General features: G+C 37.4%; 4 protein-coding genes across 7 annotated transcripts; 2 read left to right on the top strand and 2 right to left on the bottom strand.

Annotated features, from left to right (window-relative positions):
- On the bottom strand, positions 1–3,844 carry LOC110661627 (LRR receptor-like serine/threonine-protein kinase RPK2). The gene has a single exon (XM_021820303.2). The coding sequence runs from the start codon at positions 3,670–3,672 to the stop codon at positions 199–201; it is 3,474 nt and encodes a 1,157-aa protein (XP_021675995.2). The 5' UTR covers positions 3,673–3,844; the 3' UTR covers positions 1–198.
- A 417-nt stretch (positions 3,845–4,261) lies between these two features.
- On the top strand, positions 4,262–8,276 carry LOC110661625 (uncharacterized). Of its 4 annotated transcripts, none has more exons than XM_058140007.1 (6): positions 4,262–4,406; positions 4,528–4,596; positions 4,694–4,840; positions 5,126–5,199; positions 5,284–5,421; positions 7,065–8,276. In XM_058140007.1, the coding sequence occupies exons 2-5, from the start codon at positions 4,549–4,551 to the stop codon at positions 5,417–5,419; spliced, it is 405 nt and encodes a 134-aa protein (XP_057995990.1). In that variant the 5' UTR covers positions 4,262–4,406; positions 4,528–4,548; the 3' UTR covers positions 5,420–5,421; positions 7,065–8,276. The 4 variants fall into 4 exon arrangements, with proteins under 4 accessions (XP_057995990.1, XP_057995986.1, XP_021675992.1 ...); XM_058140003.1 differs by lacking the exon at positions 7,065–8,276 and adding an exon at positions 6,191–6,617; XM_021820300.2 differs by lacking the exon at positions 7,065–8,276 and adding an exon at positions 6,629–7,013 and having other exon boundaries at positions 4,263–4,406.
- Positions 8,277–9,891: 1,615 nt separating this feature from the next.
- Positions 9,892–11,696, top strand: LOC110661626 (putative expansin-A17). Its single transcript, XM_021820302.2, has 3 exons — positions 9,892–10,447; positions 10,714–11,035; positions 11,154–11,696. Exons 1-3 carry the CDS (start codon positions 10,321–10,323, stop codon positions 11,461–11,463), a joined length of 759 nt encoding a protein of 252 aa, XP_021675994.2. The 5' UTR covers positions 9,892–10,320; the 3' UTR covers positions 11,464–11,696.
- Positions 11,697–11,838: 142 nt separating this feature from the next.
- Positions 11,839–12,837, bottom strand: LOC110661697 (germin-like protein subfamily 2 member 4). The gene is made up of 2 exons (XM_021820403.2): positions 12,606–12,837; positions 11,839–12,522 (listed from the first exon to the last, which is right to left on the bottom strand). Exons 1-2 carry the CDS (start codon positions 12,715–12,717, stop codon positions 11,975–11,977), a joined length of 660 nt encoding a protein of 219 aa, XP_021676095.1. The 5' UTR covers positions 12,718–12,837; the 3' UTR covers positions 11,839–11,974.
- Positions 12,838–16,479: the final 3,642 nt, after the last annotated feature.

The raw sequence follows: 16,479 nt of genomic DNA, 5'->3' as shown, positions 1-16,479 counted from the left end.
TAGATTCAACGAATAATTTCCACTAAAATATAGATTTTACATAGTTTAAGGGAACAATTGACTACATATTACAAGGATAAGTCTCCCGGCTGGCTGGCTCCTCTACAAAAAATGTAATGCAGAATGAATGATAAGACAAATGGCAAAATACAAATAATTAGTGTCAACTTACAAAACATGTATTGTCAAAAACTTCAGTCAAGATGTTGCAGGCTGAATCCGCTTTAATCGTTGGGCCACTTGCTTCATGGAAGGTCTGGATGAAAGAGATTCACCTGTACACATAATGCCCAAGTGAAGTATCTCAACAAGATCATCATGAGGTCCAGAATCCCATAGGCCAGCTGTGAAAAACTCACTGGCCCGGCCCTGTCGTAGAAGCATACTTGCCCAAGCCACAATGTTGAAACCATTTCCAAAGGAAGAGAAGGAGGAATCCAGAGCCTTCTTGTCAGATATTAATTCTAGAAGAACAACACCATAACTATACACATCTGCCTTGTCAGAAACACGACATGTCATTGCATATTCGGGGGCAACATATCCAAAAGTCCCAGCTACATCAGTTGTCGCATGCGTCTCAGAAGTACCCAAAAGACGGGCAAGGCCAAAATCAGAAAGATACGCATTAAAGTTGTTGTCCAATAATATGTTGCTTGGTTTAATATCACGGTGTAACACCCGAGGGACACACTCATCGTGCAAATAAGCAAGGGCACGTGCAATATCAAAAGCAATCTTGTGAAGCTTGCTCCATTCCACAGCCCTCCTTGACCGCTCTTGGATGAATCTTTCTAGATTGCCACCAGGCAAGTAGTTGTAGACGAGGAACATTTCTGACTCACTTAGATGGTAACCTATCAGCTTTACAAGATTTGGATGCTGCACCCTTTCTAGAGTTCTGATCTCAGCTGCAAACTGTTGAACACCTTGAAATCTCCCAACTGAGAGCCGCTTTACCGCTACCACAACTCCAGGAACAATCTCAGCTTTGTAAGTGGCACCAAAACCTCCACTTCCAATGCAATTCTGAATACTGAAACCGCCAGTAGCCCTTACAACATTTTCATAGGTCAACTGTATACCAATATAATTGCAAGTTACAACTTCTTTCCTGCATGGTCCTTGGGCAGATGCATAATTCCGTACAAATTTCTTCATGCATGTGAGGAAGAGAACTAATGCCACTAGAACAGAGAGAATGACTGAGGCTGAAGTAATTGAAGCAATTTCGAGTGAATTGAAAGCATCATTATTCCTCTGCATGCTTCCAATGGGGGGTTTAGCTCCTTGTTGGGAAACATTACCAGATTGCTCCTGTTCCCATTCAGAAGATGATGGATCAGTATGACATGGCTGAAGGTTAGGATTTCCTTGCACATTTTCACATTTAATTAAGTTTGAATTCAAAGGGATAGATCCAGACAAATTGTTGAAAGATACATCAAAGACCGAGAGTGAAGTTGTATTACCAAAGCCAGATGGTATCTTTCCAGATAAGTGGTTATGGTCTAATAGCAGTACATCAAGATGTTGAAGTTTTGCAAAATCAGGCAGTATCTCTCCTGAAAGGGAATTTGAAGAAAGTTCCAAAACTTCTAATGCTGACAGCTGAGCCAACTCCCAAGGTATTGCACCAGTAAAGTTATTACAGGCTAGGGATAAATACCTCAAATCCTTCATCCGACTAACAAAGGACGGAATGGGACCTTGTAATCTGTTTCTACTGAGGTTAAGACTAACTAGGGAATCTAAATAAGTGAAAGTACGAGGAATTGAACCACTTAAATCATTTCCTGCCACGCTGAAAACTTTCATGCACTTGCAACTGCTTCCTACAGCAGAAGGAAGTTCACCAACAATTCTATTGTTACTAACGTCAAAAATCAGGCCATCTAAACTAATACATATATCAAAGGAATAAGTTGAAATATTGCCCTCAAGATTATTCCCACTCAACCAAAATCCATAAAAAGGCCTATGAGAAGAACTTCCCGAAGCAATCAACAGGGGAGGAACTGGCCCAGTAAAAAAGTTGTTGCTCATATCATGTAATACGGTCAAACCACCATAAGGAAAAGAGAAAGATCCATTGCCCATAACAGCATTTGTATAAAAGAAAGTAGAGAAGAAACCAACAATATCACCATGTGAAGTGGACATGTTAACAGACATCTTGGAACACCCCCCATTAGAAAATCTCGGAACGTCTCCAGTAAAACTGTTCCCGCTAACGTTAAAAACAACCATACATGGAACAGAAAATGCTTGCGGAAGCAACCCAGACAAGTTATTGGAACTCAAGTCGAGAAAGTACAAGTTCTCACAATTAGCAAGGGACACAGGTATTTCTCCGGTGAAGTAATTTCCTGCTAAATTCAGCATCTTCAGTTTACAAGAAGACCCCCAATTCTGTGGAAACTTACCCTCAAAGTTTAAGCTTGGCGCCCAAAACACTTGGAGATTGGGTAACCTTGTAATACTATCAGGCAAGTTGCCATCAAAATAGTTAAACTCCCCCTCCCCACTCTCCTCTTCTTCAACTGTCGAGCTTGAAAAATCTGTTGACCACAAGGGACCAACGTTATTTTTTAGTACAAGCAGCTTTAACTGCTGACAGTTGCCCAACTCAGGCGGTACAATCCCACTCAAGAAATTTCTAGACAAGTCAAGCACTTCAAGATTTCCCAATTGCCCAAGAGTAGAAGGAATATTATCTTGCAACAAATTTGAAGACAAAATCAAAGACCGAAGCTCTTTGCAATTCCCTAAACTAGAAGGAATTGAACCTGAGAGTGAATTCCCATCAAGAAGAAGATGCTCAAGGCTTCCACAATTGTCACCCAAATCATCCGGAATGTAACTGCTCAACGAATTAAAGGAAAGCGAAAAAATTTGCAAACCTGGAAATTGATTAAAAAATGCAGGAATTGTACCATTCAGTCGATTCCCAGAGAGATTAATAACGCGTAATGACGAGCAATTTTGGAGGGAAACCGGTATAGTCCCGTGAAAAGCATTAAAACCCAAGTCAAGAACCTCTAACTGGTAAAGCTGGCCAATCTCCAAGGGCAGCTCTCCGTAAAACCCATTAAACCCAAGAGACAAGACTGCAAGCTGAGAGAGCTGGCCAATTGCAGGCGACAAATTGCCGGCCAATTTTGGTGACAAATCGTTGTTAAACCCTGAGCAAGGGAATAGCAAAGAGTAGTTACCCACTACTCCACCATTTGTTTCTGTTGAAGTTGAAGAAAAAGAAGCAAGAGGGCAGGTAGAATGATTGGAGGATAGATTGAGGGCTCTGACTCGACGGGAAACAGGGTCACAGGTAACCCCGTGCCAGAAACAAGGGTCTGGATCCTTAGGGTTCCAATTGGAGGTGAGCCCTGATGGGTCTCTAATGATTGCAGATTTGAACAACAGCAATGCCTGCTTATCATCAACGCTTGAAGCAGCCAAACCAACTGAACTGTACAAAATTAGAACAAGAATAATCACTGACAAAGATTTACAGAGCAGACCACGGTGAAGATGGTAATGATCAGAATTGAGTGGCATTTTTTTTCTTTTTCTGGTTTGTAATTGGAGAGAGAGAAGAGATGGTAAAGAAGGAGAAGCTCCAAAACCTCTCCTCCAAGCATAGAAGAGAAGCGAGAACCTGAGGTCTCCCATGGAGGTACGTGTGCTACTTGGTGAAGTGAGAACCAGCAAGGCGTTAGAAAAGAAAAGAAAAGAAAAAGACAGTGAAACGTCAACGATACAAGAGGAAGAATTGTAAAATTCCAAAGCGAAAAAGGCAATGAAAATTGAACTCCTTTTGTTTTCCTTTGTGCTTCCACTGATGCTGACTTGCTCAGGCGCTGCAGTACTAGCAGCAGTTTACTAGCTATACCACCTTTTAATTTCAAGGAATTACGACTCTGCCACTCCCTCTTAAATTATTAAAAAAGAAATTCTCAGCCTTTGGTGACTTGACGTTGGTCTCTGCCAATCAAAAAACGACACCGTTTCAGTTGGATTGGAAGGCAAATCCACTTTTAATCCATCCCCGTTCTGTCATGAGCGTCTGAACCACGCTGTCTTCACAGGGCACTGCCTTGCTCCTCTTTGTCATCAAACGGTCAGCGTCAAAAGGGTCAAAAAGCGTTTGAACTTTGACCCGTGCGCTGTTTAAAGTTTAGCCAAAATGTTTAAACGACACAGTATTAACTCTAGGGGTGAAGGCTACTGTTTCGTCCTTAAAGAAACATTCCCGCGCATCCCCAACTCTTTCCAAAAATTTTAAAATAGTTTGGAACCAAACGATTCCATTTTAATTCACATTGCATTTCCTTTCTCTCCCCCCTCAGTCCCTGGCAGGAAGTTTCAGAGATCAATCGCAGATTTAATTGGCGATTCCATTTGAGGTAATGGTCTCTGTTTCATTTGCACAATTTGATTCAAAATCACGTTGTTGAAGGTAGATTCGTCATTTGTTGTGTTTCTTTCAAATTAGTCGCTGCTGGAAATGGTGTTGTTTGAATGCAGCTTTAAACTTCAGCTACTGAAATGGAAAACGAAGAAGATGAAATTTTGAGGAAGCGCATGAAGCTTGGAGTATGGCTGTTCATCCTTCGCTTTTCAAATCATCACTTGTTTTGGAAAATTAATCATGTTTTGCTTTGGGATAGCATCTAATTTTTATCCTTTTCAGATGGAAGAGAAGGAACAGGAGGTAAGAGATGGAACAGCGCTGGAGATTGTAGAAAAGGAAGAGACAGAGACAAACACTCTCGGATCTGAAGAGATGGAACTTAATATTGCTCACATTGTTGAGAAGATTGAACACTTCACTCAAATGGTAGCTCTGGCAAATTATATATATATTTTTTATATGGCTTGGAAAGTATATACGATAGAGTATTTTTTCTGATGTATCGTCCATGATCCCCGTTTTGTAAGTTATCTACCATCTTTCTCCAAACAGTTGAAATGCCATGGATTTTGAAAGTTTGAAATAGGCCTATGATCAACTCAGATGAGGAGATGATCTATATATAATTTGGAAGCATCTACTTGTAGGCATAATTATATTTGTAGAACTTTTTCTGCCCGTTAAATTTTATGCCGTCATTGATTCATGTAGGTATCTGAGCTACTGGAATCAGGAAAGGCAATGTTTAAGGAAATGAGTAATGAATTTGAAGAGCGGTTGATCATGTCAGTTACAAATAATAAAATGTGTGCTAATAATAGCTGCGGATGCTTTTTGTTTTCATTTTAAAGCTCATGCCGTTTTTACAGGATTCATAAGGAACAAATGGAGAAATGGCAGGAGGAGATCAAAGAACTGCGGATGCTTGATGCCTCAAATGAGGAGGCCAGTGCAACCCTGCATAATGCTAGATATTTACTTCAGAACCCTCAAATTGACTCTTGAAGGTAATTCTTAAAATATGTTCTACTTTAAGTTCACCAAGTAAAATGGATTTGTAGCAATGAGATCAAGATGCAAGTAGACTCCTTCCATAGGCCCTGCAATTAGGGCAGCATAAGAAACACTTAAGACACCTAGGTTAGGTAGATGGTAGGGCAGTTGAGTTGTAGTGTTGCACTATCTTGCCATAGAATGCCTTGAAATCATGGAATCAAATAACGGCCGTTACGTAACGTTACGGCCGTTATTTACAGGTTTTAGAGGAACCCGTTACCGTTAGGCCGTTATTTACATACCTATTTTGATTTGCAGCATAATGACCGTTACCATTATTAAATAACGGTAACAACCGTTAAATAATGGTAATGGCCGTTAAATAACGGTAACGGCTGTTACCAATGTGATAGAATTTGTGGGTTGGTGGGGGTAGAAATCACATGATTTTAGCAGTCCAAAACAGTCTAAAAACCATCTAATTTCAGTCCAAAAATGGCAGAGAATAATTCAGTCTAAACTCACTTCTTTTAAATAATGCTCCATTCTCTAGTCTCCACCTTCATAACTCATTTTCTCTTACTTGGAAACAAAAGACGGTAGTGGCAGCACCCTATGGATGATAACGTTTTTATTTGATATATAAATACTTAGTATATAGTTGTATATCTTAATTTTATTTATTTCTATCAATATCTATTCATTTTATGAAGTTTGCAAATTTTTCAAAAAAAATTTGCACAGCGTCAGGCCGTTACCATTACGTTACGGCTGTTACAGGCCCGTTTCCATTACCTGCAACCGCGACCGCGATTGCGACTGCAACCGCGATTTAAAACCATGCTTGAAATAGGATAAATGTTCAAGGTGTGTGGCAGATGCTTGCATTATTATATAGACAAGTACCTAGTACAAAATGAAGAAGTGTGGTTGTAAGAAATTAATAATGGATTTTGAGTTTTCTGAGGCTGAAAAGCGTTTGAGAAAAGGAACATAACTTCAATACTATCTGCACTCATTGAACTTCACTACTAACTTCAGTGGACTAGTACACTTAACTGATGCTTAGCTCATGCAATGAGTTCAAATGAGTGAAGTTGAACATACTTTTTCGAAGCTTGCTTATTCTTGATTGTATAACATTATTTACCATTTTGTGTTTATTTCATCCCCACTTCTTTAACATTGGGAAGAAACTGACACTTGATTTTATTACAGACTTGATAGATTTTGTATCAAGGACAAATGAATGAGATTTCTTTGGAGTCAAATAGGACAAAAACAGCATCTTATGTCGTTCCTTCGCATAATGTAAATAGATTAGACAATATATTTGTGAATTCATTGTTATGCAAAGGCAGAAAATTAAATGGAAGTTTATATGGCATCTGATATCATTTTTAGCCAAGAAATTGACATAATGGAGATGTTTCTACTTGTAATCTCTTTAATTCTACTTCTAATTGCGTATATGAGCTATAATGAGAAAGCACTACTATTAAGTTGCTATGCCTATGGCAGAACTACAAATTCCTTTAGGTACTTTTTTGCGATTATAACAAAGGAACTTCTGACGTAGTTTGAAACAGTTGCGAATTTTGAGATGGTAACTTGATTTATCTTATCTCTAAGCTACCTGCCCTTTTTTAAATAGCAAGAATACTACCTACTCATCATGTGGCTACATTCAAGATCTGCAGCGAGAAGCGGTATGGCGTATTGGCAATACTAGTTTGCCAACAAATAACAGATGGCACAGTAGGATAGGTGCAATTATAGGCGAGGTCTATGCAATGAAGTTTTGGTGTTTCCATCGTCTACTGCATTTGGAAGTTGGTTGCAAATTATAAGTATGGGCTCTGAATACATTTATGTAATGGGTAATTGATGTTGTTCTTCTCTTTAATCTGTAATACAACACAAAGGACATCAGTGGGTTGGTAGACAACTTCTTCGATGTTTAAATCAGTGTAGGAATTGATAAGAGATCAATGGAATAAGTTGAGATATGGGTGCTGAAACCTCTTATATAGGGCTTTTGATCTTGTCTTCTGCTAGGTTTAGGAGTTGGTATCAGATTAGGACTTGGAGTCCTAGTTATATAAGAGTCTTGTAGATACCAGGACTGGGATTGCTGTGGATACCTCGGATCCTTATCTTTAGTGATTAATTAGGGTCACTGTCGGTTAGTGTCTAAGCTACATATGATAACTCGGACCCTATCCAAGTATCCACCTGTCAATTGGTTACTCAAAATACCCGCCAGTAACTATCATTTTTAAAGCTTGTAGTATTCGTAATGTTTTCAGTTGAAGTGAATGGGTGAAGTTGTCTGCATTGCCTCCATGGGTACAAAATATGGATCTAAATACAATTGCGAGATATCCCACGTGTGGAAATATCTATAATGTGGTTGCCCACAAATATGTCAAAATAGAAAAAGATTCTCGCCTACACAAATTAGATCCACCTGGATATAATCATTGGGGAGGAATTGCTTTCACACAAAGATGTGCTTCCTATCGTAACCCTTTTTTGGGCCTTTTTCATATTTAAACTATGTATTTAAAAAAAAAAATTGCATGACTCACCATTTTTGCATAGTGTTCTTGTCCTGGTTTTTTGAAGTGTTCAAAATACTATGGGTTGGCATCACATGTGTTATGCTATTGCTTTAAGTTTATGAAGATGAATCTGTAAAATAATACAATTAGTATAATTTAATTTTCTCATTTGCAATTCAATTCAACAATATGAACCCATGTGTGATTCTTTAATCTGGCGAGTTGTGAACTCATTGGGGATGTCATCACCCATGTGATAAATCTTGAAGACTCCATAAGACATGCCATAATATATGGCACCCTAGCCATTTATGACCAAAGCATAATACACATGTAGCTGACTTATATCTTACCTTAATCCTCTTCTCTTCTCTGTTAATTTCTTGATAAACAAGTCATTTCCATGACTGTATGTAGTTTCAACCATTATATATGTTTATTGATTTTTCATTTGAGAATCTTCTTTGCATTTTGCCGCTAGAGGAGATTAAATTCAAAGTCAACGTTGCAAACTATATGTGCAAGTTTCAAGCCATAAACAAATATTCTTCCGGTAGTTAGTTTATTGCAAGCAGCTTGACATCTTGTATCTCATGCATCTTAATTGTACAGTAACGTACTACGGATCCTATGATTACTGATACAAGTAGGCTTTCAAAGAACGTGCACCGATGGAATATTTACATGTGGGGCGAATTTTCTAATTGCTGGATCTTAACTATCCTCCATATATTGATATAATTGACCTTTTAACTCACTTAGGCTGAGGCATAGCATATATACACATTTACCGAACCAAGAATAAGCAATTTAATGAACATTAATAATATTTTAGTTAATTTTACCAGTATATGGCTACTAATTTTTTTTTCGTATTCATTTTTTACATTTATTAGTATGACAACTTGATCAAATCTTGTTACAATAAAATCATTTTTACTAGTTTTGACAAAATTTTATTTAATTTGTAACTTTAATAGGATAATCAAGTAAAACTTTTTCTAGTTTATATAGTCTTATAAATTAATTAAGCTGCCTGACTTTTTTGTAGTTGTTAAATTTTTAACTGAAATTTCTATAAAATTTTTAATTTAATTAGTTAAATAATAATTACGCCATTAGTGTAATTTTTCTTGAAAATTAAATAATTAGAGACAAATTGTGTCTCTATTTTTCTTGTTATACTCTTTTTAAGAGGAGAGTGTTGCTAATTATTAATCACACACCAACTCAATTTAATCGTAGGCAAATGTAACTTAAATTTTTTATGAGAATTTGCCAACGCCCTTTTATCAATGGCACATTTAAATTTTCACAATAGTCAATAGGGTATTATGAATTTGCGTTCTATAAAACTTTTATCACTGAATTTTGCATCAACAAAATAAAATCAAACGATATCATAGTTCATTGGTAAATTTTACTTTTACCAATGAAAATTCTATCAGGAAAAATATAACTAGTATGTTTTATTTTGAATTAATCTGATTAATCAGATTAAAGCAAGTATGTTAAAATTCCGTGACAATTGTATTTTTTGACTCCTTATGCCTTTTAGCAACCTCACATGCTTTATATTTACTGACGAAAGTTTTTGTCGGGAATTTAAAATTTGGCAACACTATCGATATAAAACTTATAAAACTTTTACAGAAACATTATATATGTTGCATCAGTGTATTATTAGGTTTTAACAGCACTTTTAATACAGCATCTAGCAACAATAGGTGATTAGTAAGTCATTTAGAGACTTTTAATAAAGTTCAATTTTTTTTCGATTATTTTATGTGTAGCTTTTTTAAAAAAACTTAATATATAAGCAAATTCTATTTATTATGAATTTAAAACTATATATATAATAAAATTTACATATAAAATAAATAAAATTTATATATTTTTATTTTGATCTATGATAAATCTGATCTAACTAAAATTTTACCTAAATCTAATAGTTTGTCTTGTAAAAGTAACATCAGCGATGAGGATGATAAGGAAATTCACTAGAGCTTCACCGACACTGTCAGAGTCTTTCAAGTCTGCATTAAAAAGAGCTTTTTTTTTTTGAAATAAAATATATCATATAAAAAAGGAGTTTTTTTTTAATGAATTTTACAATATTTGACTTGAAAATATTTCAATGATTCAAGGATTACGGACTTAGCAAAAATAATTGCAATCATATTGAATGAGAGTATTTTATTAGCAGACGAGACTTTAGCAGTTACTATAAATAGCTGAGGATTCTGCCGTTTATATTCATCATCAAACTAGCAACTCTACATGTTCTTGTAAATTATCTAAGAAAAAACACAGCTAGCCATTTATTTTTGAGAAGAAGAGTACAGAATGGTACTGATGCCTTTTGTCTTTCTATTGCTGGGGCTTTTTTCCTCAAAAATATATGCAGTATCAGCAGTTTGGCTGCAAGCCCATGCAACTTTCTATGGTGGGAGTGACGCTTCTGGTACAATGGGTACGTTTCCATTTCCCTTTTCCATGCATCTTTTTATTTTCTTGCCATATAAATTTAGGATTTTTTTTGCCTAGATTCAGTTTATTATAGATTCAAATTATAAGATATATAATAGGATTTACCTATCAAATATACATGTCCTGCATACATGATTATATCATAGACTGGTCTAGGCAAGAATTTCCCTATAAATATATATCTATAGCTCAATTGATCAACTAGCCGGCTAACAGTTGTGATAATTTCATTTTGTTGAACTCTCATAGGCGGTGCCTGTGGATATGGAAATCTCTACAACGATGGCTATGGAATCAAAACTGCTGCACTGAGCACAGCTTTGTTCAACGATGGCAAGTCATGTGGTGGGTGCTATCAGATTGTCTGCGACGCCGCCCAGGTACCTCAATGGTGCCTTAAGGGCTCATCCATTACAATTACTGCTACAAACTTCTGTCCACCAAATTATAATCTCCCTAATGATAATGGAGGGTGGTGCAACCCTCCACGACCACACTTCGACATGTCTCAACCTGCCTTCGAGACTATTGCCAAGTACAGGGCCGGAATTGTACCTGTTTTTTACAGGAAGTATGTTCTCAACACCTCATCCATAACCATAACATATTTATGGGAAGCTTTTCTAGATATGATTATTATTAGAATGTGGTTAAATTATTGAATGACGAGGTCTGTTTTGGTGTACCAGAGTGAGATGCAGGAGAAGTGGGGGCATAAGATTTACCATCAATGGAAAGAACTACTTTGAGCTTGTGCTTATATCAGATGTAGGAGGAGCAGGAGAAATCTCCAGCGTGTGGATCAAAGGGTCTAAATCCAACAAATGGGAAGCCATGTCAAGGAATTGGGGTGCCAATTGGCAGAGCCTAAGCTATCTGAATGGCCAGAGCTTGTCCTTTAGAGTCCAAGCCAGCGACGGAAGAACCCTCACTGCTCTTAACTTGGTACCTTCCAACTGGGTGTTTGGCCAGTCTTTCAAAAGCAATGTTCAATTCTAGAATATTTTGTTTCCCTTTTCAACCTGTCAAATTTGTTTGTGTTTAACTGGTTATTCATGTTTTTATCACCACCACTGTATTGATTGCTTGCATTGGTTGTTGCTTAGCATTGTGCAATGAAGCCCTCCGAGAATATGATAATTAGTTACATGTAAAGTGAAAAAAAAAGAGAGCCTCCTAATAGTTATTGCACCTAACCTTCCAAAATCAAATATACCAAAACGATTTCCCTATACCACAATGCTCGTAACTTGTAAGCAAAACAGAATCTACCTGTCGCCTGCTACTGGTAGAGATGTGATAATAATATATAAAAATTTGTTTGAAGAATTATTTCCAATTTGTTCTTATATTAAATTATATATTATAAGATGATTACACATTAATATCCGTATACATTCAATTCCATTATTGAGTTGATAAAGAAACATATAGGAGATAATTACCTGCATCGGCTTACATTAATTCAATACTACTGGATGGGAAAATTTATTGGTTTAAAGAAGCAAAATCAGGACTTCTTGGGGGCAAGCTTGGATTTGATCTTCTCAATTTCCTTGGTACCGACTTGGAAAGCTTTAGTCAAGACATTGTCTGGCACTGCTGGAGTTGCTGCAAACAATGTCATGGCAATGGATTGGGTTCCAGGCAATTGACTATTGAATGCTGAAATCACTGAGGCTGCCTTGTCGCCATTGTTCTTCTGGAAGTGAACCAGACTTCTTGGGAATACAAAGATTTCTCCTTTCTTTACAGTTTTCGAGATCAGCTTGTTGGCGGTGGTGAGGATTCCTACGTCCAATTCCCCTTCGAGCACAAAGATAACTTCAGTTGCGCGTGGGTGGGTGTGCGGTGGGTTCAGACCATCAGGAGCATAGTCAATGCGGGCCAGCGACACCCCTAGAGTGTTCAAGCCCGGAATTTTCTCAACATTGGCGAGTGTAACAAGAGATCCCACTGAACTGTTGACAACACCTGGCTTAGCTATACCGTCAAAGAAGAAATCAGCTTCTGAAATATTTGCCTCAGCCTTGCACGGAAACCCATTCACTTTAACACCTGCAAAACATGGCAAGTCCTTCATATATCACTCCAATATCAGAAAAAGTCCGCAACCAAAAAATACATTTATATATATGAACCTGAAGATTTATCGGCCACGCATAGATCTTGAAGCGTGTCAGGATCATAAGCAAAGGTTGCAGAGATGGAAGCAAAGATGAATAAATATGTACCGAGAAGAGCTGCTGCCATACTTGGAGTTGAAAGGATAAGTAGTACGGCTATTAAGGAGACAAGAAAAAATCTATGGCATTAGAAGTATACAAAAGGAAAGTTTTGTAGTCTGGATAGGGAAGGACTAGCTATGCTTTGCTTTATATAGTTCGTCCATAAAAGAAGAATGATTGCAGACATGAGGTGTGATATTAAAGCATGGAAAAGGGATATGCTCAACTTATTTACAAAGCAACAAAAATTAATTCAGAAACTAAAATTAAAATATATATATATATATATATATCAAATGCAATGAGCTGAAATAGCGTCCCGATTAATTAAGCTAAAACTGTCAAAGCAATAACTTGAAGGTAATAACGCAAGCTTTAAAGGTTTAGTTGACAAATGGCAAAAGGATAAGATATCGAAACATGAAGTTTTGGTCCATCAGATAGTCAAAAGAGCATTCAAATAAAATAAGCACCAAACTGGAGCAACTAGATGGGTCCTCCTCCTGACAGGACGTCTCTACCACCGCACGTTAGCCCAATACTTTCTCATGCCAGCAAATTCATGAACAAATTAAAAAGGTTTGGTTAACCAGAAACTATGGCTTTACCGGTGGTTGAAAGGTCCTGTCTATGGTTTATCTTTTACCATCTATGTTTTCCACTTCTCTTGGGCCTCCAGCTACATTTTAGGTTAATAAAAGAAGCAGGTCCCTGTCTCTTTTCTTGAAAAAATATAAAAGTAATAAAGTATGATTAAAGGAAAAGCAGAAAATTTCAAAGCGTGGGTTGCGTTGGCAATGACATTGTAGGTGGGGGAAGGCTTTCGTAAGACTCGCAGTATCTCAAGAAGCCATGTATTGTATGTGAAAGAGCAAATTTTGCTGCAATTCCCACATGGCTAATTGGCAATCCTTAAATTCAATTTCTTGCTTCTAATAACAAGACATTGAACTTAATTATAAGCCCTTCCCATTTCTCTTGCTCCCTCTTCTTATCATTTGGGATCGCACAATGCAAAACATGCAAACGGTATTCCTTGACTAATTTCAGTTTGCATACTTAAATACGACAAATAAAAATGGATGAGGATAATATATAATATAAATAAATGCATTTCAAATTTTTAGGAGTTTGGAATGTATTTAAAAAATATGTTATTCATTTTCCACATCAATAAATTCATTACGAACATTCACTAAGAAATTATCTCATGCGATCATTTTATATGTAACAAATTTATTTTAACGGTCAACTATAATGAAATTTACTAAAATCCATCACGATTAATGGCTATGATAAATCTATTGTACATATAATTGTTCGATTCAAAATGTCAACCCAACCTATGGGCCGGACCGGCACTAGGACATGGCCCAGCCTAAAGCCCCCGAGGCTCATAATAAGCCTAACTATTCCTCAACCCAACTCTAAAGCCCATTTGGGCCCAATTTCAAGAATTCAACCGGACAGAGTCCGGCCATAAAATGGACCATTTAACGGGGAGTTTTTGACTTGTCCGACCTGTAAACACAACATATAATAAATTGGAGAGCTCAGCTCACCCTCCACATAATCAAAAGTTCATAACTCAAATGGGAGCTCAGCTCCCTCATCCAATCCCATCATGCATACAGTTAATAATCTTACAAGTCTAACATAACTTTTATAATACAAGCCCAAAATAAAAATAAGTGCTTCTAACACATGCGGAGTCTAAAATTTAACTCAATTATACAAAATACATTAAATACTATTAATGAACCTGCGAGGAAGAAGAGCAGGTTAGCCACAACAAATAATCCCCCTGTAGCTTGGAAAAATATATGAACAGGAGTGAGCGTTCGACTCAGAGAGTAAAATATCAATTTTAATCATAATCTCTATAGCTATCTAAAGCTAATGCACCCTGGGAAGTGAAATGCAATATCATCATAATTTTCATATCATAACAGCAAAAAGGCAATTTAGAGCACTCACACACCTAACACTATCAAATAATACATATATGGGAGTTGATCCCCTATACAGCCCTCTTAATCCGACCTCTGCCAGCGAGTGTCTCTCAAGCCATGTCTAACCCGAAGGACCGGGTCCCAGTGAGTGTCTCTCAAGCCGTGTCTACCTGTCCTGTTCATATTCAATACCATACCACACGCACGCCATGCACACACACTCATTTAAATTACCACAAACAACATCCATGACACTTCAACAATTATGAATGCAATATAAAACGTGTCTAGTATTTAACTACATAGATACATATTTATAAATGATGCATAGGCATGCTTGAACATATAATAATATTGAAATTATAATTAAAATTAATATTTTACTTACAGACTTAACCGAAGTCACTGTGGCAGCTAAGCGGAGGAGGAAGGCTGTCCCAGCTAACCTGACAATTTTATTATAATTATTTAATAAATTTGACTCAATACAAACTGAGAAAAGACCAAAGATATCCTAAGTCGTGCCGAAAATCCTGCAGAGTCTCCTCTATACCTAGGACCTACTCAACCTGTAAAAGGGCTTAAAATGCACTTTTATATCCACAAACCACGTACTCACAACTCAATCACATCACGTAGCCCCTCCTGGGCCCATCCAAACAGTCAACAATCACAATATGAAAAATTATAGTTTAGTCCTTATAATTAACCATTTTGCAAAAACTACCCAAATGAACTCTAAAAATTCTAAAACTTTGTCCCGTGGTCCTTAGCAATATTACTAAGCTAATGCAAAAAGAATTATAATTTTCTAAGCTACCATGACTATTCTATGGATTTTTAATCCAATTTAAGCACTAGATAATTAAGAAAAAGTAAGGTTTGGGTTTACCTATGCCGATTCTAACCCCGGGAACGCGCTCGGGACGTCTGAAAATGGTGGGATAGCTAAAATTTGGACCCAATTCCAAGACTTTTTCAGTAATCTGTCTGCCTGGCCTGAAATTTATAAATCCAGACAACTGTTTAATTTTCGCGAATTGAAGGTACGTACACGAAGCCCACAACACGGGGGTTAGTATATAATTTTGACAAAATTTTGTAAGCTCATTTAATACTCGAAAAAACACTACGAAGTTTCATGGGACCTATCGAAAAACGGTATCGAAAAATTTCGAAATTGGTATTGCCGCAAAGCTCTCAACGAGTGGAGCACTCCGGTACTCTCGGTTTTCTTGTGGGGTTCACGGTTTGCGAGAAATTTAGCCTAAGAATTGAAATTGGCTAAAACTTTCCGGACAAAAATTGGGCAAACCGCTCGATAGATTTTGGTTTTCTTGGTGTATATGGAAAGCTCTCGAGGTGTAAATAAGGTTTGGCACAAGATCCGATCCGATTGGTGGCCGGATCGGCAGAAATCGGCTTGGGAAGACGAAACGACGCGCTGCTCATTGGGGCGTCTTCGGGCACATTTTCCCGGGGCCTCAAGTGACAGCCGACGAGGGAGACAGGTTGGGGCGGCGCACAGGCGAGTTGGGAAGGCTGGGGCGGTGGCGGGGCGACGAGAGGAGAAAAGAGGAGAGAGAAAACTAGAGAGAGAGAGAGATAGGAAGTGTCGGGCGTGCGCGCAGAAGGAAGAAGAAAAGGAAATGACTGGTTCGATTTGATTAGTCTGATTTGGTTCGATTCGATTTGGTCAGTCTGATTTAGGATAGAAAATTTTGAATTTTTACTCTGCCTTGGGACCGAAAACGAGGCCTAAAAATTCCTAAAAAATTCTAGAAAACTCAGAAAAATTCGTAGAGTCCAAATATATTTTTAGTTTTATCACGTGG

Source organism: Hevea brasiliensis, chromosome 2, assembly GCF_030052815.1.
Source record: "Hevea brasiliensis isolate MT/VB/25A 57/8 chromosome 2, ASM3005281v1, whole genome shotgun sequence".
NCBI classification, from domain to species: Eukaryota; Viridiplantae; Streptophyta; class Magnoliopsida; order Malpighiales; family Euphorbiaceae; genus Hevea; species Hevea brasiliensis.
This window is presented reverse-complemented; position numbering and strand designations above follow the sequence as displayed.

What these genes read in the sequence shown, in the direction of transcription:
- LOC110661625 (XM_058140007.1), top strand. Translation starts at nt 4,549, where the DNA reads ATGGAAAACGAAGAAGATGAAATTTTGAGGAAGCGCATGAAGCTTGGA. An exon ending in GGAAGCGCATGAAGCTTGGA is followed by an intron (nt 4,597 to 4,693) that starts GTATGGCTGTTC and finishes TATCCTTTTCAG; the next exon opens with ATGGAAGAGAAGGAACAGGA. An exon ending in TTGAACACTTCACTCAAATG is followed by an intron (nt 4,841 to 5,125) that starts GTAGCTCTGGCA and finishes TGATTCATGTAG; the next exon opens with GTATCTGAGCTACTGGAATC.
- LOC110661697 (XM_021820403.2), bottom strand. Translation starts at nt 12,717, where the DNA reads ATGGCAGCAGCTCTTCTCGGTACATATTTATTCATCTTTGCTTCCATC. An exon ending in CGTGGCCGATAAATCTTCAG is followed by an intron (nt 12,523 to 12,605) that starts GTTCATATATAT and finishes CATGTTTTGCAG; the next exon opens with GTGTTAAAGTGAATGGGTTT.
- LOC110661626 (XM_021820302.2), top strand. Translation starts at nt 10,321, where the DNA reads ATGGTACTGATGCCTTTTGTCTTTCTATTGCTGGGGCTTTTTTCCTCA. An exon ending in TGACGCTTCTGGTACAATGG is followed by an intron (nt 10,448 to 10,713) that starts GTACGTTTCCAT and finishes GAACTCTCATAG; the next exon opens with GCGGTGCCTGTGGATATGGA. An exon ending in GTACCTGTTTTTTACAGGAA is followed by an intron (nt 11,036 to 11,153) that starts GTATGTTCTCAA and finishes TTGGTGTACCAG; the next exon opens with AGTGAGATGCAGGAGAAGTG.
- LOC110661627 (XM_021820303.2), bottom strand. Translation starts at nt 3,672, where the DNA reads ATGGGAGACCTCAGGTTCTCGCTTCTCTTCTATGCTTGGAGGAGAGGT.